Source organism: Rhea americana, unplaced genomic scaffold (assembly GCF_003343005.1).
Source record: "Rhea americana isolate MKP2758 unplaced genomic scaffold, rheAme1 scaffold_85, whole genome shotgun sequence".
Taxonomy (NCBI): domain Eukaryota; kingdom Metazoa; phylum Chordata; class Aves; order Rheiformes; family Rheidae; genus Rhea; species Rhea americana.
In genome coordinates, this window is record NW_028187034.1 from 245,776 (window position 1) to 268,119 (window position 22,344).

General features: G+C 43.4%; 2 protein-coding genes across 2 annotated transcripts in view; both read left to right on the forward strand.

Annotated features, from left to right (window-relative positions):
• The first annotated feature begins 89 nt into the window (after positions 1–89).
• Positions 90–17,534, forward strand: DESI1 (desumoylating isopeptidase 1). Its single transcript, XM_085323467.1, has 6 exons — positions 90–450; positions 10,539–10,560; positions 11,458–11,527; positions 12,184–12,293; positions 13,083–13,205; positions 14,382–17,534. Exons 1-6 carry the CDS (start codon positions 360–362, stop codon positions 14,473–14,475), a joined length of 510 nt encoding a protein of 169 aa, XP_085179593.1. The 5' UTR covers positions 90–359; the 3' UTR covers positions 14,476–17,534.
• A 3,819-nt stretch (positions 17,535–21,353) lies between these two features.
• Positions 21,354–22,344, forward strand: part of PMM1 (phosphomannomutase 1) — a 14,540-nt gene continuing 13,549 nt past the window's right edge. The window contains exon 1 of the mRNA XM_085323434.1: positions 21,354–21,395. Coding sequence (XP_085179560.1) covers positions 21,354–21,395 — 42 coding nt within the window. The remainder of the gene's footprint in view (positions 21,396–22,344) is intronic.

Sequence of the window (22,344 nt, forward strand, 5' to 3'; positions counted from 1 at the left end):
CAATGACAGAAGGATTTCCCTCGCCCCCGCCCACCGACCGCTAGCTCCTCCTCCGCGGCGAAGCCCCGCCCCCCTCTCCGAACGGCCGCGCTGCATAACGGCGCAGTGACGGGGCGGCGCGGGGCGCCGGCAGCTGCCGCGCATGCGCGGAGGCGTCGTTGCCCCTTCCATTCCGTCTGTCACCTCACAGTTGGTGTCGCCGCGGAGCCGGGAGCAGCGGGACCGGACCGGGAGCGGGACCGGACCGGGAGCGGGGCCGCGGCCGCGCTTCCCCCCCCCCCTCCCCCGCCCCGGCCCTGCTCAGCGGTGCGCGCCCGCCCCTCGGGCCGGCCGCGGGCGTCGCGCCGCGCGCGGCCCCCATGGAGGAGCCGCTGGCCCTGCACCCCGTGAAGCTCTACGTGTACGACCTGTCCAAGGGCATGGCGCGGCGCCTCAGCCCCCTCATGCTGGGTAAGGGCGGCCCTGGGCGGGGAAGGGGGCGCTGCGCCCCCCGGGGTGCAGCGCGGGGCTCGGTGGCGGCCGCCGCGGGGAGGTGGTGCGGTGGGAGAGCGGCTTGGGCAGCAGAGGGGACTCCGGGACTTCCCCCTCCCCGTCGCCCCGTTGTCATTTGGGGGACATCGTTTCCTAAAGCCTAACTGAAAGCGTTAGCTGGCCCCTGAAGCGAGGGAAAGCTCGGTTCCTGGTGGCCACGCTTTTATCACGCTCCGCGAGAGGAAGGCTCGGCGGGAAGAAAGCCTTCTCCTGGTCTTACGAGGTTGTTGAGTTCAAATGGCTTCGTGTTGCGGTGCGACTGGGTTGAGCCGTGTGCCGCACGGTTCGCGATGCACAGCTAACCACCTGCTCCTTCCAGCTGGTGTGCAAAACTCATCGTACGTCTGATCGACGATGTTTGCATTTCCAGCCGAGCTTTGGACTGGTGGCTTACAGGAAAGTCAGGTTTTGCTTGAAGTTTTGGAAGTGTAAAATAAAGGTGCAAGAAAAGAATGGTTTATACCTTTCACGTATGCCTCTGGCCCAGGTCAGATCTGCGGAGTGCGAGATGTGCCTTCTCAACAGGTTCATTTTCTGAGCAGATGGCTCTGTGTAATCTTGTCTTACAGTTTGTTGGTGTTTGCTTCATTCATTCTCCTGAAAGGAGATTTTGTGCTTTCCTGCAAGTATATATAAAAAAAAAAATCCACATTCTTCCTAGCATGAAGTTTCATACATGTCAATGATAGGTGTGCAAAGTTGAGACGAAAAGTTTATAGGGATCCCGTGTGATATACTCCATTAGGCAGATAGCAGCAACAGCTTTGTGAGGTGTGCATTTCCTACACTGGATAACATCAAAACTTCTTTCTTTGGTTGAAGTCACTTCTGTCATAGCCCTCGGGGAAGAAACTTTTCACCTGTTAGTTTTTAGCGGCTGTGCTTTGTCTTGTGCTAAATAGAGAAAAGAGTTATAAATCTGAAATCATACACGCACATAATCTGTCTCTTAACTGTGTTTGAGCTGAGCTGATTTTAATTATTATTTTAAAGTTTGTTTAAGCATAGACTTAATTGCAGAAATTAATTGTCGATGTATTTGTCTCCATGCAGATCTTCACATACATCAGATCTTTAGCTTTTTATTTTTTTAATTATTACCCACAAAATAAGTCTTGGCATCTCATTCCTTTCTGAATTTCTACATAAAAACACACAGTGTATACTTTTATCTGTGATGCCTCTTATGCTATCCAAACAGCAACTTAAAAACATTGTGCTTGAGGCAGAGTTTTTGGCACTAAATTTCTAGGAGTCTGAGTAATAAAAACTTAAAAATCTGAACACGTTTCACAATAGTATGGGAAGTATTTCTTGCTAGTACTGCCCAATAACCAGCTGAGTTCAGACATGCCTAGGGAATAGGGCCAACTAGGCCTGCTTGGTCATAGTGACAAGGCAGACTTCAGAATACTTAGGATTATGTGGATCCAGCAACTGGATTATCCGTAAAACAAATGATTGTTTGTTCCTTTTTTCCTTCAAGTTTGTCTTCTGTGCATTTCTACTCAGCTCTATTGCACCTTCACATTATTTTGGAAATCTCTGCAAGAGCAAAGGGATGAAGAAAATARCCTCTCTTGCCTCTTGAACGTTCCTCCTTTTTTCCCGTTGAAGGACAACAAAAACTGTTGATAATTCTGTATACGTTATCTTTCAGACAGTCAATAGCTATTTTTCCAGTTTTTGTTTTTGCATATAATGCACATTATCATGAAAAAATAGAAATTGTAGGAGAAATGATTTACTGTATGATTTAGCGCTAAACATTTGTCATCTCTGGGAAGTGGAAGATAACTACTTACAGTATTCTTTCAATAGATACCAAGTTTGACTGAAACAATGCTTTTGCTTTTAGTGATAATTCTCCAATATTGCCTTCTTGAAATACAGGTGTTTTAGAGATGAGAAACAAATCTAAGTGATTGTGCTAAAACCAATTCCTAGCATACTGGAAAACAAGTTCAGTTCCCACTGTCTGAGCAAGATGAATTCCACATTACTGTGGAATTGGCTGACCACTGCAAGAGTTTTGCCACATGCTGTCTTCAGTTATGCTAATAGGATCCAGAGGTATTATGTATTATGTCAGTACAATGTTCAAAGATCAGCCTTCCCTACTAAAGATTACCTTAACTTTATATACCAGTTGTCACCATTGCAGCTGAACGATGAACCTGAAAGTTTTAGTGCCACACAGCACTGTTCATAGTAGGCTTTCGAGTTACTTAGTTGTGCCCTTTGTGCATCATATTTTTGCTTTTCTTGGCAAGATTTTTTTTTGTGTGTGTGCCCAGACTACTTTTGTTCTTGTTACTTTTTTGTGAGCTTCCTGTAATTTTTYTGTGAATATTTCTATTACTCAGGTATATGTGCCTGAATGTTGTAGTTCAGCTGACCTGCAATATCAGTTTTGGAGTGTTTAATTTTCATGTACTATTGCTCTACATGTTCCTTTTCTATGTGTACTCTCTCCCCCAATCCTCAGTCTGTGAGATTTTATTTTTAACTAATTAGTTTATGCAATTACATGATCTAATAAAATAATAAATGTTAACAGGAAAGCAATGAGATTTCTGCTCTCGGGGCATCTCACCTGATTCTGTGAAAGGTAGAGAGGATAACTGAATAGCTCAACTTGCAATATTGATTTTAAATAAGATATCCAAAGACAGAGAATTCTTTAATAAGCCCATGATACAATGGGATTTTAATCCTTAAAGTAAAATGTTCTGCAGCCTCCCAAATACTCCTCTTTTATAACTGAGCCTATTGTGCAGGTGATTTACTGATGCAGGACTACCACAGTGTTTTTGGCTTAGTGCAGTATGAGTTAAAAGTCATTTCAATTTGAGTGTATTTTAGTTGGGATTCCTAAATGAAGCCTTCAGCTGGAAAAAGCAGGACTGAAAACAACCCAGTAAGAGTCAGAGYGAAAGATAAATACTAAAAGGAGGAGATACTTTCTGCTTTGTTCCTTGCGTTCAACTCCAGCACATTATTCCACTTCCCCTCTGCACTTCCTGAAGAGTTTTGAATGGCTCCAGTGCAAAATGGGATCAGCTTTGCTCCAGAGCATTTGCTAGTGAATCCTTGAAAAGCAAGTGTATTGCCCTCCCCCAATCTAACCTATTTCTTGATCTCCTTCGCCACCTCAGGGAGAAGGGAACTGAAGCAGGTTAGTCTTTTGTTTCAGTTGAACACCTTGAGTAGCACATGSGAGAAACTACTTGACTAATTAGGATAATTTTCTATACCAAAAGGGCAGGAATTTTAATGGCTTGGCCTAAAGAAATCTCAGTAATACGCAAAGCAACGCACTGCTAGAAATACCCAGGCCGACTGGCAAAACTGTATCACTTGCAGTTCCACAGGAGACTCATTCACTACTCTCTGGGGTCTAGACACACTATTAAAAACACTAAGCTTCCATGCATATTATTTCCTTACTTTACAGCTCAGGAATAGGTGTTGTTCTTGCACTGAGAGACAGATGACATCCCTTCTGAAAGGGATAAACTAAGTGCCCTCTTGTTATGTAATTCTTTATGTCCCAGAACTCTGCTGTCCTTCAGACTGATAATTTTGTTTAGTATACAAACTCTACTTTCCTTTGATATTTAAAATGCAGGAATATGCTGCGTTGCTTGGCCCTCAAGATTAACAAATTAACTGTGCCAGAAAAATAGATGTAAGCATCTAATCTTCCTACTGCTTGGCCTTCCAGATAAATCCAAGCATGGAAGTAATCTGGTTTGATTGTATTCTAAAATTATGCAGGCTGCTTTCTTCTTTCAAAATAACCCTGTCTCCTGACAGTGACAGTGTCCTGAATCAGTTGCCCAACAGGCAAACATAACTGCTTCATTCTTCACATTGCTGTGTTTAAGCCGAGGGTCCTGGAATTGTTATACAATTTGCATGTTGTAAACATCATGGAAGTATGAGAAAAATACATCAGCCAGAAACCTATTTGAGCTATGAATGTTATAAAGAAAAATAATAGCAGCAAACAGAAAAACCTGTTTAGTTGTCAAATGAYACATCAAATCATTCAAACAGTTGCAATAGATGAGACCTCTAAGCCACATCTCTGCTGAATTGGCATCCCTTCCTGAGTTGTACTGAGTAACTTCAGAAAAGATCCATACAAGCACTTGAGCAATTAAAAAAAAATGTTTCAGGTATATGATCAAACTTTCAAGGCTTGACAAGTTATCACTCTGAACTCTCATAGCTACAACACAGTAACTTCCATGACCAAGTTCTTAGACTGTGACAAATGCAAGGTAATTCAACTTATATTAGCTTGTAATGAAAGCAGATCAAATTAAATTTAACTACTTCACATTTACTGCAAACAGAGGTTTACACATAGACAATTACTGTGGCATAGCTGGCACCTGGTAGCTTGATAATGTGTATTAGTTGTTTTATGATTAAGTGCCTGAATCTAAATTTGTGAGACCCTTCCCTGCTCAACAGCTCTCTGTCCCTTGATATATTTAAACTTTCTAGACAGCTTACTGTTTTTCTATTTGACCAGACTGAATGGTCAGATGTCCAAAAGACTACTTGGACATTCCTGTTCATACATTATAGGCCTGTGTATCATTTGGATTAACTTTGTTTCAGGTACTGAGGGCAGAGTAGCTCCTGTAATCATCAGCTTTTGCAGATTGAACAGAAATTATTGGAGAATCAGACTTTCCTATACAGTTACAGACAGCCTATGGGGAACTGTGTTGGTTTTGGTGGCAGKACAAGCTTACAGCAGCTCTGTTCACATTGCAGCCTGCCACAGGAGTTTGGAGTGTTGTGGTGAGGAGTGGAAGAGCATGAAACATGATGATGTCTGCTAGTATCCCAGTTCGTATTCACCATGCCTCTCCTAGATCACTCAGTCTACTATGGGATGTAAGCCCTATTGCATTGTAGGATTATTTTGGGAGTATTGCTGGCTTGATTTGCTTTTGGAGTTGGGCAATGCACCAAGAAGCAGCTTTATTGGAAAGTGTCTCTACTAGGCCTGGACCCAACTTGTGTCTTAGCACTGCTGCAGCAATGTGGTACTCTTGCTTCTGGCTGTGGAACCAGAGCAACACTGATCCCTTGTTGGTCATCTGTTAAAGCTGGTGTGCATTAAGCCTTCAGAAGCTGTGAGCAGTGTGGCTTTTATATCATTGGCAATGTTCAGCAGCAGGTAAAACATAACTTACTAGTGCAGGCTGTCCTGGTTACTTTGCTTGAGCTGCCAAACAGTGGCAATGGTCGTGTCTGGATGAGTTGTCACCTGTTCTGTGCAATGCCTGGGTTTGGGAGAAAGGTAATAACAGTCACATAGGAGAATTACCAGGGAAGGCAAAACTTCAGAAGGAAGATGATGATGTTCAAGAGACTGGTGTGGCTAGTAGTGCTGGGTTTCTTAGGCTTGTGATTTCCCAAGTGTGTTAGCATTGTGGGGGCTTGCATGGCATTTATGAGCAGCACAGCCCACCACTGACAGGAAAGGATTTTATTCTGTCTGTAACAGGCTGGAAAGCTACCATAGATGCCTTATTGTCATCTGTGCTGCTGATCTGGCACGTGTTTTCCACAGCGCCAGCTTGGTGATGTCATTCAGGAGCCCAGCAGAAATAGCTGGTCAGCCGCTCCATTAACATCCCTAAACCGGTGCTTGGCACAAAAGGACCTATTGCTCTGGCAGCTGCTGCCTGATGTTGAGCAAGGGTATGGTATGTAGCAGCCAGAGAGGAGCCCTTCAAGGCTGGACTACAATCTAATGCAATTCTGTTTGGTTTTTGTTTCATACAATCAGAGATCTGCATCAGTGGGAGGGGACCTCTGCAAGCGCTGAGTCCATCTTCCTGCTCAGGGCAGATCCAGTTAGAACATGTTCCTCGGGGCCTTATCCAGTTGAGTTCTGAATATCTCCAAGGATGGAAATTGCACATCCTTTCTGTCCCAGAGTTTTGACCACTTTTTTTTTTTTAATCTTTTATTGAATGAGGAACTTCCTGTGTTCCAGCTTGTCTGTTGCCTTCCACTGTGCACCTCTGAACAGGAAGATGCTCTTCTCTATTACCAATTAGGTAGTTGTAGACAGCAAGACGATCTCTTGGCCTTCTCTTCTTAAGGCTGAACAACCCCAGTTCTTTTAGTCTTTCCTCAATACTTCGTGTGCTCCAGCCCAGTGTATCAGTGTCTGCCTTGTACTAGGGGGAGGCCCAAATTGGACACAGCCATCCAGATGTGGTCTTGCACGTTCCAAYCGAGGGGAATAATCACCTCCCTTGACTTGCTGGCTATAGTCTTGCTAGAACAGCCCAATATCTGGTGGCCTTCATTGCCACAATGATTTTTGTTAAGAGCAAAAGGCAACAAGTGGATGTTGCAGTTTTAGAAGTAGAAACTGGCAACTTTATGGAAAGCCCTTTGTCATTCTTTACTGGAAATGTGTATTATGTGCATGTGTGTGAAAGTAAACACTAAGGTGTTCTTTTTCCACTTGGCAGTTGAAAGTGCAGATATGATTCTAGTTGTGCCCTGAAGGATAAAGTTCAAAGTCCTAGTGGAAAACAGGGATTTATTGYGAACAAATAAGTAATAAATATACAGAGCCGAGGTGGTAGGACCTATCATAGGCTTGCTGCTAAAGTTAGTGCATTGCATGGTACCCTACATAGACTGTTGCTAATGAGCCCGTAGTGTCACTTTCAAACTGCCATCAGGAGCTGGTCTCTGGCAGCTCTAGAGTACAAGGTGAAAGCTCTTGAGGGGAAGGTGCGGAAAAAGGGACAAAGGGTCTGGGAGCACAACAGGGTGGGACACGTTAAAGAGGCAGCAAATGCTCCTGAAATGTTGCAACACGCTGCTCCACTTCTTTCATCATTGCTACTATCTTCTGGCCTTCATCCTACTCCATGCCTACATATCTGTGCAACAGGTTGACAGTGAACGCACTGGCTGCAATCCATAGTAGCGACAGATCAGTCCACCTACTTCAAAACTCCACATGCTCACTTTGACTGATGTCTCTATTGTCACAACAGCCTTTTTCCTGCCTGCACTCTTATATCACCCTTATCTGAAGCAGATAACTATCTCTGTGTCTTTAGCAAAAAAAAAAAAAAAATCGTTGCAGTCATTGTTCATACCTTACTTGAACATGCAAGCATCTCTTTCTTAGAGCTCTTAAAGGACTATCGTTATCAGTTTTGCTCCCTGTTTTATCCAGTTCTGATGACAATAGAAAGCTTTTCCTTTTCTATTACCTATGAAAAAGGACTCAAGAAGTGCTGGCACACCCAAACCAATACTATCCTGAGAGAGGAGTAGGAGGGGATAAATATCCCAAGACCCACTGCTTATAGCAAGAGAGGGGCAATGTCCCTGCCTCTYGGTAGGCCATTGATGTGGTGACACTGATCTAAGTAGGGACAGTGACAAAACCTCTTTCAACAAGGTGATGGATAATATACCCCATCACCGCTACAGCAGCGGGTGTCCTAGGGGAAGTCGGACACCGATGTGAGWAAAGTGATCCGTGACATCTCAGCAGAGAAGCCAGCTGTTCTAGGAAGTGCCTAGAGCTTTGTTTAAGCAAACACTTTTTATGAGCAGAATAATTCGTTGTTACTCTGCACATCCATTTTCAGACTTCTAAAAGCAGTCACAGTGCACTTTCAGCATCATAAGCTGTGGGAATATAAGTGGAGTGGTTGGCTGTATAGCTGCTAGGGATAAGCAAGGCTGATAGCGTGAAGAGGGAATGCAGCCAAACCTGAGGTGGGGAGAAGAGATGAGACAGTTGGTACTGACAGACCAAGTCTAGCTCAAAAAACTCTCAAACCTTACAGCATTGTAGGCAGGTGGAGGAAGAGGGGCAGAGCGTGGTGGATTCTTTGCCCTGCTGTATTACAGTGTAGCAAAGATTGGCCTGTCRCTTGTTCAGGGGTACTTAGCTGGAGCTGAGGAGTTTCTGCCTGCTTGTACTATAACAGTCTCTTTTACAGTGACAGTATAGCTAAACACTTTGCATTTTCCCCTTCTTGAAGGAGAACCTGCAGTAAATTCATTAAATGCTGCAGAGGCCTAACTGCTCTACTGCCAGATCCCTGCTGCGCTCCGTTTCATGTCCGTTCCCACTCAGGGTGCTGTGACTACACCACCCTCACTGAACCACACTGGCTGTTGGTAACCCTTTCCAGAGCCTTGCCCTTGCAGTGTTTTGGTTCCCCATGGTGCACAGGATAAAGTATCTGCTGAGTAGTAGCATGGTAAATGGGACCAGTTAGACTTCTGTGCAGGGTCTGTGTCCAGATCCGTCACCTCCAGCACCGATATCTGTGGCTGGTTTGGCACCTGGCAAACAAGGGAAGAAGCAAGGAAGCAATGTGTATGTAGCTAGCAGCAGGTCTAGCTTAAGGCTGTTGCACAGTCTTAAGCAGAAGTTCAGGTAAAGAGAGGGCGAGAACAGGCAAGGCAGAGGCCCTTAGGATGGCCAAGGAAAGCCTTCTGTCACCACATTCAAATMAAATGCTTCTTCGGAGCTCTGAGGCTGCATTTAAAAGAGGGATGATATTTAATATATAATGGCATAGAATTCAAGAAGCAAAAATTGACTGACAAGATCAGTGGCTTTAAACTAAGCTGATGCAAGCAGATGGTGTCCAAATAAGAGTAAGGCCTTTTGACCAAAAGTTAACTCATCAGGACTTTCAGAACAAWTTTTTACAAGGACAGTGCATCTCGTGTTCTGTTTGGGGGCTGTTTTTCTTTTTTTGTTGTTTTTTTTATGTTATTGTCTCTCTGTGGTGTTCTTGACCTAGCTCTAAGAAACCTGCAATTGGCTTTAGCGGATTCAAATCCCATTCTGGCATCTAAAAGTTCGACGACAACAACGTTTCTAGGAAAAGGTGCTGCTTGGTTGTAAAGGACGATGGTGTGGGAAGTAGTCTGCTGAGGGAGGGGGCTGACACATGAAGATCTGAACAGATCAAGGGCCTGCTAGAGCACAGGGGCACTCAGTCTACCCAGGAGTTCAGGGAAATGTCGAATATGGGTAAACACAATTATTTTGTTCTAAACCCACTTTTCTGAGTGTTATATCCCGAGTTTGGCAAACCAAAATTATAACACGTCTGTGTCATAGCAGGCTGCCTTTGCCTAAAAGTTTACCAAGGTCTGCTGTTCCAGGACCAAACCCTTCAGTTAYGATAAAGTAATCAAGCCTGGAGCAGTTCCAGCTAGTGACCTTTTAAAGACTGGTTTGATCTTGAGATCTCACCATCAAGGAGGAGAGGTTTAGGCTTCCCACTTGAAAAAAGATGTACCCAGGGCCTGGAAAAGCATTTCAGAAGGGACTTCTTATCTAAGACACAATGATATTATCAATTTAGGGGTGCCAGAAACAAATCTTTGCTGCTGATGACTGTGTTCTACAAAACTCTTAATTCGGTTTTATAGCTTGTGTAAATTTCAATCCTGCACTTGATTTGATTTTGTTTTCTGTCCTAAACTGTGCTTTAAAAAAAAAAAGGGGGGGGGGAAGCCATGGCATGGATTATAGAGACTTTCACCCACAGATCTTTAATTCAAGTCTGATTCTCATCAGTTATTGGAAAACTGACTACCCATGCCACTAACTGCCTGCAATTCTAAAATGAGTGTGAATCTCAACTGTTCCGGTCCTGACTGAGTACTCTTAATTTTACGAAAATATCCTCCCACATCTTGGTCTGTAGATAAAAGCCCAAGGAAGGTGAACTTTGGCAGGATAGGATGGCACTGCCAGCTCTGCCTGCAGGAGGAGGAAAGTAAGACACCAGTGTGGGCAGAGTAGCTTGCTTGAAAGACAGACATATTGCTGCTTTTGAAGCAACTCCGGGATGAAAGGAGGTTACTGTCATGGTGAAATAATGGGCAAGATTTCTTGGTGACTGACAGAAAGTAGGCTGAAATCTGGAAAATACTTTGTTAATAACTCTTCTTTTCTTTGCTTACAGGGAAACAGCTGGATGGCATCTGGTAAGTGACTAGATTTAAAGTACATAATGTATGTTAAACGCTGTGTGGCGTAGGAAGTATTTTCAATATGAGATTATATGTGCTTCAGATCTTAAGAAAGCTGGTGCTGAAGATAGAGCAAGGTACTTTTTGTTCCTGAATCTGGACTGACAGTAAGATGATGTAGAGTCAGGTGCCTTTAAAATTCTGGAGTCAGAGCTCAGTGGACCMAATGAAAACAGTGTTGCTAATGGTTGTTGCATTTAATTGCTCTTGTACCCTTTTTCAAGGCTCGGATGCCGTCCTTGTCCCAAACACTTTGTCTTCTAATTTCAGGCGTGACTAAACATGACAGTGCAAGAGGAGGTAGGAGGGGAGGGTATTACAGAATCAGGCCATAGGGTACTTAGGAGCTATGACTACATTCAGTTACAAAACATTCCCCAGTTTGCTATAATTTGCATCCAGGAGTCAGACAAACAAACAGTTTGTCCATCCATCTCCCATCTTCTCTCTGTATTCTTCTACCTCCAGTTAATGTCCAACCTTTTCCCAGGTCTTGTCTATCAGTCAGACGGATACTCCCTCTGTCAGCATAGTAATGGGGCTGGCACTATCTCTGTGACTACATCCTTGTCTGTTTAGCTAAAAGAGCCCTTTTCTTGCTGCATTCCTTCATACTTGGGCACCTAGCTAATCATCTTTTCACTCAAACATGTGCAGCGTTATGTGAGGCCTGATAATCATTGCTTCCATTTCTGTTAGTGTCCCAGCAGATACTGTTCCTAGTCACAGAAACACCTTGACCTTTTCTTTCAAAGTTACTTTCATGATGTCCTTAAGCACAGGAATTTACCAGACTTATATGTTAGATTAAATATTTCCTTTGTTTCACCTACTTTCTGTCCTTTGTGACAGGCACACCTCCATTATAGTCCATAAGGATGAGTTCTTCTATGGCAGTGGGGGAATCTCCAGCTGTGCACCTGTAAGTTAAACTTATTTTTCTGATAAAATAATTTTGTAGTAAGGTTAACTGATCAGAATTTTGTTGCTGTCCTTTAGAAAAACAGCAAGTGAAGAGATTTCTGAATTCAGCCAGCTAAGGCTGCTTGCCATGGTGGCTCTGGGCATCTGAGGAAAAGGGAACATGAACAATGGATTTAAGCCCAACTAAATGGAGGTTGGGGGTTACTTCAGTGATTGTACCCTGGGTAGAGAGAGACTGTTGGCAGCTGCATTGCCTGATTGACATCTTGTCTAATTCTGTATGGACAGTTCTTGCCTGCAGACTTGGCAACTCAAGACATCCTTTTAAAAATAAAAAACTCATAGTGCCTTCGCAGATCTTTTTGGTTTTGGAGAGGCAAAACTGATGGGCCRCTCTTCTAAATGAAGTTTTGCCATAGCTTAGAGCTTTCAGCTTAAAGAACCAGGTGCACGAGCTGAAGTGTAAGTTGCATGTTGCCTCTCATTCTCCAGGTGCAGAATGAAGAAGGCCAGTAGGGCTCTTCACTTGACAAGCATGTTAAAATTTCCTCCTTTGGTGCATGGGCAAACCATGACAGTGCTATTCCATGGAATCCTTGAAAATAATTTATTCTGTCCATTTAACATCATTTTCTGGTGGTTAATTTCTTGCAGGGAGGGACACTGCTTGGCCCCCCAGACTCAGTTGTTGATCTGGGGAACACTGAAGTCACAGAGGAAATTTTCCTGGAGTATCTTTCCTCGTTGGGAGAATCTATGTTCCGGTTAGTAGCAGCTTTTATTGTAAAATTTATGTACCAAGAAAAGTGTCTAAGGGCAGAGAAGGGAGGAAGGTGTTTGGAGACCAATCCTATTGACAAAGCTTTGTCTGCCTTGTATAATACTTAGTGCTCTGAGGCTGGAACTGATGTGATGGCACACAATGAGCTACCAGCTAGGCAACCCTCTGATGTGCTAGCCCTTAGCTGTGCGGGGAAAGCATTTTGCCAGAAAGCCTTTCACATTGCATGCTTTTTGCAAAATGGGATACTGCCTGATATGTCTTGAGAGGATCACTAGGGAAAATGAAGGCAATGTACGAAATATTTCAGTAAATAGTACTTTACCATCTGAGTCAGAGGCAAAATGTTGTAGGAGAGCTGCCAGTTTTCAGATGAGTAAAATCAAGGTCTTTACTGTTACAGTCTAGTATGCTTTTTGCAAGAATAGGAAACTGTCGTGTTTAGTGTTTTGGCTAAATTCCACTGACAGTAATTCCTGTGATTTCTCCTTATTCCTTGTGTGGTTTTAATTGAAGAAGCCTGACTTCACTTACCCTCTGAAAAAACGTTATACGGTGTCAGTGATGCACAGTGATGTCATTTTCCGCCTTGATTCAATTGAACTTGAAGGTGAACTGACTTCTGTATTTTGCCTATTTGCCTTAGAGACCTTTGGGATGAAAAGTGCTAATGTAAGGAGATGGTTCACATTAGTGGTCTTAAGTTTCTCTGCTGGTTAGATTTATCGCTGAATCTGTCTTTTTGTGTTTCAATTCCTTTCCTGTGGCACAGAGGAGAGTCTTATAACCTCTTTGAACATAACTGCAACACCTTCAGTAATGAAGTAGCACAGTTCCTGACAGGAAGAAAGATCCCTTCCTACATCACTGACCTTCCAGCTGAAGTGCTTGCCACGTGAGTATGAGTTCCACTTCTCYCTGTAGTATGCTGCTTCGTGCTAACGCTTAAATATTTCACTAATGCAATAGCACTAGTTTCTACTGGTTCTCTGTTGTGCTTCATAAAATGAGGGAAAGGGTGCTACTTGCTTTACTTTTAACAGTTACAGCACTCCATACCACAGATGCTTAACTGGCACTGGAATTGCTCAGAAGATGGGAGAAGGTTGTTCTTCTGTCTTTTGAATTAATTTAAACTAATTTGTTATCTTTCTTACGTGACCAGAAAAGTGTAGAAGATTTCAGAAAATGGTGCAAATTTTCTGTCTTAGGAAACTAGTAACTCTCAAAAGTCACTTCTCTTATTCCAAGCACCATAATTGCAGTGGAGGTTTTATTTTTTTTTCCCCTCCTTTCTTCTCCTATGAAGAGGCAAGTGAGATGTAATTTTAAAGATAACACTGCAGTTCTGTAAGCTAGGACTAGATGGGCAAAGAGGGTATGGAAGATACGAAATGAAGAGTTTGTTTCCTGTCTGGTAGGTCAGCTCAGCACTTCTTTACGTGCACTCAGTGAGTGAGGAACCCAGTGCCATGAATTAAGTTCCATCATTTAAGTCTTATTTCTCCTAACAGTGGTATACAACATTATTTGGGAGACACMTATTCAACCCTGGACTGTTGTCTCTTCAAATGTCTTAAAGTCTGATTAAATCTGTAATTGAATGAGTCATATTGAAAGATAAACCAAGTGCCACAGATTTCAGCAGAAATTATTCTGCAAGTATATGAGTATATACAAGCACACTATTGAGTAAGGGGGCTAGAGGCTTTTCTCCTAGTACAGTCTTTAATTCTGATGTGGTACTTAATGAAGAACCTCAGTTGCATAACTGGGATTTTGTTCATACGCTTAAGTAGAATGAGTTACCAAAAGCCATTTTCAGCCATGGTATTATCATGTTAGCAGTGCAGACATGTTAGGGCTCCGAACTAGCTTATATAAAACCATGTGTAAGAGTCTCAGTTATTGAACAGTTTGCTCTAATTTGTAGTGAAATTTTGTTCTTCAAATTTGCTTCTACAAAGTCAGTTTGATTCTGCTCTAGGAAGTGAGTGCATTTCAGTAGTAAATATGGGAAAATGTTCATCAGGGAACTATTTGAGATGTTTATATTTCTTTGCCTTCTCAGACCTTTTGGACAAGCTTTAAGGCCCCTCTTGGACTCCATCCAGATCCAGCCACCTGGTGGAAATACCTTCAGCAGACATAATGGACAGAGCTAACAGGAGTGACCCGGTGTGCCCAGCCTCACCAGGCCTCTTCCTTTTTAATCATGAATTACCAGATTTCTATTTTATAATTTCCCATTGAAATTAACTCTATGGAAATGACAAGATAAGTTTTCAAATTTCCTAGGGAGAGGATTTATCAGGGTGCATGTAAGACAATGCTACCAAAAAGATTGCCATAATTTCTAATAGTATTATACTAACTTATAAAGGCTGTCTTGCCCGAGTAGGCTGTCACTTTTGAAATAACTCCTATGCCACTAAAGTGGAGATTCATTCCATGAACATTCAAGGGCCCATTATATTATTTGGGGTAAATAAGGGGATGTTCTAGCCATCCCTTGCCAAGCTCACATCTCTTTCTTGTGTCACTGCTTATATTATGGGGACACTTGCTCTCATGTCTGTAGCAGAATGACAAAGGAAGTATTTCTAGTGTAGAAAGTGAAGGCTTCCCAATGTTAACCTTCTGTGTATTTTGTTGACATTGTGTTACTTGCTCAGGGGAAAAGCTCAACTCAGCTGATTATATGAAATGACCTAGATGAACTAAGCATYCCTCTCAAAAATTGCAACTTTCAATGGGATTAAGTATGTGGTGGGGGGGGAGGGGGCTGCAACTGAAAATTACCAAGAGCCTCCTCCTGCGAGATGCAAGAATTATGAGAGAGCATGAGCTGAAAGAACAGAATCTCATGAGCAGAAGTGGTGAAAAMGCATTTCAAGTGAGAGCAAAATGAAGTGAAATGTTTCGTTTTTCTCTAAAGCAAGCTTACTAGCAAATGTGTAGAACCTTGTTAACTATCCACCTTCAGACAAGAGCTGGTTTTGCTCATTATACCAGAGTCACAGTACAGAAAGGCAGGAGTGGCACAGCAGCTACATARTAATATAAGATAGGCCAATTCTGCCTTCAGTATCCAGTTGCAACCACAGTTGGAGTTCCAGCTTTCTCAGATATTGCTGTCCTTTCCAGAGCAGTTGAGTATGTCACAGACAGGACTTTGATTAAGTGTAAGAGAAATACCTAACACATCTCCCCAAATTTAAGGAACATGAGCAAGACTAAAATTCAGCTTTTCTACACACATACAGAAGCAGTTTTATCCTCTGATTGACATTAGATTGCATTAATACTGCATCTCCTGATTTAAGGTTCTCACAGCTTCACCATTATTTGCAGAGGGAAAAGATTAGGGAAAGGAAAGAATAAGCACATTCATTTCTTTTCATGCATGTGTATTCACTTTTCCTGGACAACTCTGTAGCAATTAATTTAGGAAGGAACACAAGAAAGAGTCATCAGACAACTGGAACATTCCCCAAACCCAAAAGGGCTGCTAATTCTCCGTAAAGGGGGATCGTGCATCCTGGATGCTGCTGATAAAGCATCTATGCAAGTGTGTACCCCTTTGTCCAGTGCTTTGTTGTGAAAAGAATTACAGCAAGTTCAGTCCTGCATCTTAAACTTCCTGCACTGGAAACCTCCTGCAAACCTAAAGTAGATGTCTTTTCTCTGTGGAGCTCTTTTTCCCAAAATAATATGTGTTAATAACTTTGTCATGCTGTTATTCAGTGAGGGCTATAATGGTTCATATTTTTGTGGGGATGGAATGGAGGAAAACTACGGTTTATTCAGGCTGCATCAAATATTCTTCTGCCCTGCACTTTGTGAAATCACTACATATATGAAAATAATATACTGTCAGTGTATTTCACAGTTGTGTGTGTACATACAGCAGTGGTCTTTGTGGCCCAGAATGTTTTTCTCCTTCTGTCATTCTCTGCTTTTGCCATCAACTTCTTAAGTGTTTCATTTGATGTACTGGAATCTGAAATAACTGTAACAGTTAGTTCTGGTTTACACAAAAGCTCTCAATCTTTCTCCCCTTTTCCCCACTAAAAGTCAGGGTTTGCCAAAAATGAACAAACAAAAAAAATCCATAATAAAGCATTTATGAACACCTTTTGGTGCTGTTAGAGGAAGAATCGGTAAGTGTTTGCTTTCCGCTGAGCCACAGCTTAAAAGTGTTCCTTTTCTCTTTATATATYCTCTCCAATCCTTCCTCATACCTGTTGTTTAAAGAGTAACTTGCCTCTCATCTTCAGAGAGATGTGACTATATCACAAAATGCAGTAGCATTAGAGATCTTGGAGCTTCCCCAGCCAAACATTTTTACACGATTTGACAGGATGCAGCACCCAAAAGCAGCACAGCTGTGGTTGCTTGTCTTTCAGCAAGCTACTTACTTCAGGCACAGTATTGCGCTGGTATGGCTCCTCTGCTTCCCATTCAGGGGAAGCTCTGACAGCACGGTCTCTGTCCCACACTCCATTGCATGGTGTAGATGCGTCCTGTGTGTCCACCACTTCATGGTTCTGAGCCTGGGTTCTGCTTGGCTGCCCACTTCAGGACATGTTATATCCTGTCAGGAGGGAGGAAAGAAAAGGAAGTGGTTGACCCTGTGCATTTTGCAGTTTGTCTTTTTCCCCTCCCTAGCAGCCCGTTGGAAGAGATAATGCTGCTGTTTGAATATCACCAGGTAAAATTTCACTTGACCATATTGTATTTGCGATAGCAATGAAGCTCTGAAAGGAGCTTGCAAAGGGCCTTCTTGGTTCTGGACGTCCTCTAGCTTCTCTGGCAAAAGACTATTAGGAGGGAATCCTATTTGCTTGAACTTACTGAATAGGGAGATCCCAATACTGTGTAAATCTTTTTGAAACCCATTTTCGACAAATACGGTTATGTGTAAATTGCAGAATTGTGCACCCAACATTCCACCCAGACATACTTATTTATAGGAATATAAGCTAGAATGAGAAATGTATGTAACTGTATATAAGTGAAGAACTTCAGCCAGTTGATTGACAAAGGGGCAGGGAAGCTGAACTCCTGAAAGAGAGCAGAACCCTTTTGCCCCAACTTACTGTTCTGTCTTGTGTTGTTGGGGTTCCCCCATGCCATTTTAAAAATGTTAATAACGTCTTTAGGCAGAAAGTGATGTTTTTTTTCTGTTTTTTATTCTATTACAATAAACAGAAACACAGCAGTTTTTCCTGTTTGTATGTGTTTGTCTGCACAGCTGCCCAGCAAAGGCAGCTTCGTATTGTTCCCAGTTGAAAACTGCAGCTGTCCTAGCAAGTTGTGCCATGCAGTGTTATTGGAAGTAGCACTGGTTACTGCCCTTTGCTAGAACTGATCATAGCTGATCCCCCTACTTAAGCTTGGTGAAACTGTATTTTTGTAAACAGCAAGGTATGTCAGCAAGACCAGTGTTTTGAACAGTCCTTGCTCATCTGGGTGAGCAAGAATGAAACATCTAATATCTGCTGTTGAAGAAGAGGCCCAACAGAGTTTAAACACAACAAAAGGCCCTAACTTCTATGCTGATTGTCTCAATGCTATTACTTTTAAGGGGAGAGGGAAAGAAAAAAAGCTTTAAGTAGCCTTCATGCTTGTTTTTTTCTGTAACTGCAGAAGCAGTATTGGCATGGATTACCCAGTGCCTCCCATATGTCTTCAGTGGTAGGATATCAGAGAAAGGAGAATGCCTGGCTCTGRGGATAAAAATTTTTCCTTGGTTCAGCCTTTTGAATGCTTACTGAGGACATCAACAGGATAAACCACACAGTTCCCCATTTCTGCAACGGTCTCTATCAGTGTTGTAATGGAGGAGGGCTTCTAACRGAAGGTGCATGATTGCAGTTATTTTGGGTTGTGCTATTTAGATGTCATGCTGATCTACTCTGGAGTACCAGTATTAGCTCTATGTAAAATACCTAGGAACATGTACAAAAGGAAAATGTCGACTGTAATAGCAGCCCTAGGCAGAAGTCAGCGCTCAGACGCTTACTTTCTAAACTTGGAACAAAGTATTTGCCCTTGCTGCTAGTTACAGATTTTATTTTTTTTATCCATAACAACAGCTGCTGTGTATCCACGGAGCAATCAAGGGAATTTATTGAAGGATCTGCAAGGCTGCTTTAAATGTGTCTGTGAAGTGTTAAATACCTAACCCATAGTGGCTCTGTCCTTAGAGCTAACCCAGCTGACTTATTAAGGAGTAAGCACAATTGTACACAGCCATACACTTAACCAAAAGGCAGGCTCATACTTGGGGCGGGGTGGGGGGGGGAACCATGAAGATAGTAGTCCTCACCTGCTTGTATCAAATGGCATTAAGGGTGCTTGGAGAGATGTTTTGGCTCCCTATGGACTAGAAAAGAATTTTTAAAGCTGTGTGACAGAAATAAGCTGGAGAAAGCATAGCAAATAATTCAAATTTTGGAAAGCTCTACTGATGCTGTAAATTTGATGTGCTGTCTGTAGGAGTGCAAAAAAAGCTGACCTGTGCTTTAATAGACGTCATACTTCAGCAAAGCACCACGAGGTGGCACTGCTGTTACAGYTGACCTGGATGGACCTCTGCCCTGGTAGTGCTGCTTCTCCTCCAAAGTTGGACCCATTGATAGCGAGTGGGGAATAGATCCTACAGGTGTTCCTTTCCAAAGGCTGTTGTTCCACTCATGTGGAAAGAGTTGATTTTCAGTTTGGTACCTGAGGGGAAAGATGCCCATAAGTATGTCCTTCAAAACAGACCCCCTTGTTGGCCTCACATACCAAGGAGAGACTGGCACCAAGATTCCTTTGGAAACTGTGTCCTCTTTATTTTACCTGAAATTAGATATGGTGGTGGATCTGCTCTGTTCCCATCCTATACTGGAAAAGGGGCTTAAAATGCATACACACAGCAATATACTTTTGTTCTAATTCTAGTCTCTACATCTGCTAAGCCATATTTCCTTCATTTGTTCTAGATCTGTTTGGAACTAGATTCCTATTTTTATAACACAGTGTCAAGGAAGAGGCACGTGGTTTTCTGACTGGTTTCAGAAAGGTGAGGTGCTGACACAAGCCAGCAGCCAATAGGAGAGATTCCTAACCAGGTTGGAAATTACAGAGATTAGTGACATGTTAGTTCCTCCTGAAAGCAAAGAGTGCAGGGAGCTCTGTGTGGAAAAGGATGAGTGCTCAGCCTCTCTAAGCACAAGGATGCTAAGTTTTTTTTTTTTTTTTTTTTTTTGAGAACATGCATTTGACAGCAGGAGACTGCAAAGTATACAAAGTATACTCTGATGTCTAGGAGTCCAAGTGGGAAGAAGGAAGAAGGTTGACCCAATAATAATTGCAAAGCCGAGCACAATTTTGGGGATGTCAATCAGTAATGTCTGTGCCACAGGTCAGAGTGTCTCTCCCAGTCAAGAAAGCTGCATACAGAAGCAGCCARAAGAATGGACGGTTGGGCAGCTTGGGCTATGGTGGAAACCAAAGTGTTGCTACAACACCAGCTCTGTAAGAGGACTGAGCTGGCAGGCTTTACTAGCACCATACCTCTTCCACCTAGATGTGAGAAGTCTCATCCTTATACTGCCTACCATAACTTRCAGAGAAGAAATGGCTTGTATTTCTGAAAAACCCAGGAGCTGTGTATCCAATCCAGGACTCTGTATTTTGAGGGCCCTGGAGATTAGGACACAGCTCCGATGCATGGAAGAACAGTGGATTGGTTTCTGGTAGCAAAGCAATCTGAATTCATGAAGGTATCTTTACTCATTCTTCATCGTGCTATGACAGATGAACCTTGAAGTATTCATATTCTGGAGTAAATCTTCACACATTGACTACTCAGAGAGTAATCACACATAGGTGAGCCCTGTAATAGAGCATAATCTTACACTGAATTAAAAAATTGGTAAAAAATTCACACTAGGCAGGTGGGCACGGAGTAAGGAGTCCAAGAGTTCCAATGCATCCAAGAACAGAGCYCAGCTTTTCAGATGCAGGATATCCTAACCAGGGTGTGAACCAGAAGGCCCCAGAGACAGTGATTCTGCAGAAATGTCAATGCCAGGGCAAATACAACTTGTAATACCTGTCCAAGACCACTCAATACTACATTTGAAGCAAAGGAGCCTCTTTGTTGCCATCCCGACTGCTTGCATTGCCAAAGAGAGCAAGCGRGCAATAGCCTTGGCTCATCCAGATGAGGAACCAGGAGACCTGGGGATGAAGCAGACACCAAATTACTTACTGTTCAGAAATCAGCGTTGCGTTCTGCTCCTCACAAGATAACGAGTGCAGCTGCCTGGACACAGGGAAAGAGACTGGAGTCCCTTCGCATCCCAATTTCTGGTGACTGTGATGGTCACCAGATGGTGATGGTCACCAGGTGATGGTGACTGCGTCTGTTCTGTGCACCAGCTCCTTGGCTGTTGGACCCTGAAGACTTGAGTCTTTCGTGCAGGATGGTGAATGCATGGAGACTGGGCTTGGAGCTCACCTGGATGCTACTTGCCACGGCACAGTTACCTCCAGCAATAGGATAGCATCAGAGTTTCCTTTTCAGTGGGATYCTTTGTAGCCTATATAAGCCAGAGTCCTTATACCCCCTCTATGGCTTGAAGCATCCTCTCCAAGCGATTTCCATGCTGCCTTCTCTTCCCCTCGCGTTTCAGAGGCTCCCCCAGCTTCACTTCCATGCCTCTCCTGTGRACACGGTACAAAAAGAGGTCCCTGCCTTGTGGGGCATCCAAAGYGGCCCAGAGAGTTCACAGCCACACTCAGCGCTTGCCATTGCTGCCCTCCCAAGGACACGTGTCCCTTATCCCAGTTCCCTGAGTGCTGTTCCCTGAACGCTCCTCAGGAAATAGGGTGAATATTGGCATACCAAGTTACAGCAATCCCCCCACGTGGGGGCCAATTTGCAGAAGCTCCATCTGCTTCTGAAGCAGCTCACAGAAACAGTGCAGTAATAGTTACCCTGATGACATTAGCTGCTGGAGGCAATGAATGCCTCCCCCAACAAGTCATGAAGGACCTTTTGGTAAACCTCCAAGCCAATGGCATAGAGGTAAGTTTTAAACATTGTTTCTGTATGTCACACTTCCATGGTGTGGGAGCAGAAAAACYAACATCATTGGCAAAAATGGAACCTCGGAAGTCAGCTGAATGCTTCCTTTTGAAACAGAAAAATGGAAAAAGCGGTTGCACAATTTCCTGGAAGCAAATAATACTCAGAAAACCCAGAAGAGAAAACTCTTCTCCTAGCTCCAGCCCAGCTAGACTGGCAGCAGGTCCCAGGGAGAGAAGGAAGGCAAACTGCTGGGCAGAAAGATTGAAAATCCCAAGTTAATTGTTACTGATGTTAGACGGCAATTCAGGAAAGATTTGGGTTTTCACACGAGACTGCTGCTAGGCCGGCTGTCTGCCATTACATAACAGGCCTGCAGAATACTAAACCTTATGAATATGATCTTACCAGATGGCCTGATTAGAGCCCAAATTACTTGCGGGGTAGCTGCTAAGCAGGTCAGAGCAGAAGTTACTGCAGGAAAACAGGSCTGACTTTGTGCAGAAGGGTGCAGGCTGAAAACTGCACTTTTCCAGCAAAAACATGAGCGGCTCCGGAAAGAGCCGCCTGTCACAGCCTGAACGCTGAGCGRGTGAGTGCGCCCCGCTGCTTCCTCCTCCTCCTCCTCCTGAGGACACGGAAATCCCCGGAGGATTTGAGCTCGCCAGGTAGCTTTATCCAGATCTGCAGCCCTGAAATACACGGCAGCACTGTGGCTACCCGAGCAAAGGTGACGAATCCCACCACCCGCAGAGACGGCGGGAAACGTCTGCAGGTTCACTCAGCCGCCGGCCCGATCTCCCAGCGCGCTGGGCTGAACGCGTTTTGTAACGACGACGTCGCGGCGGGTCAGGGGAAGCAAAGCTGGTGGACGGAGGTGATGCCCTTTAGTCAGCCAGCCGGCGGGATCAGAGGAGGAAACGATAAATGAAATAAAATGAAAAAAAAA

Excerpts from the sequence above, each read along its gene's own strand:
- DESI1 (XM_085323467.1), top strand. The coding sequence starts at position 360 with ATGGAGGAGCCGCTGGCCCTGCACCCCGTGAAGCTCTACGTGTACGAC. Across the intron at positions 11,528-12,183 it reads GAATCTCCAGCTGTGCACCT|GGAGGGACACTGCTTGGCCC; the intron begins GTAAGTTAAACT and ends AATTTCTTGCAG. Across the intron at positions 12,294-13,082 it reads TTGGGAGAATCTATGTTCCG|AGGAGAGTCTTATAACCTCT; the intron begins GTTAGTAGCAGC and ends CCTGTGGCACAG.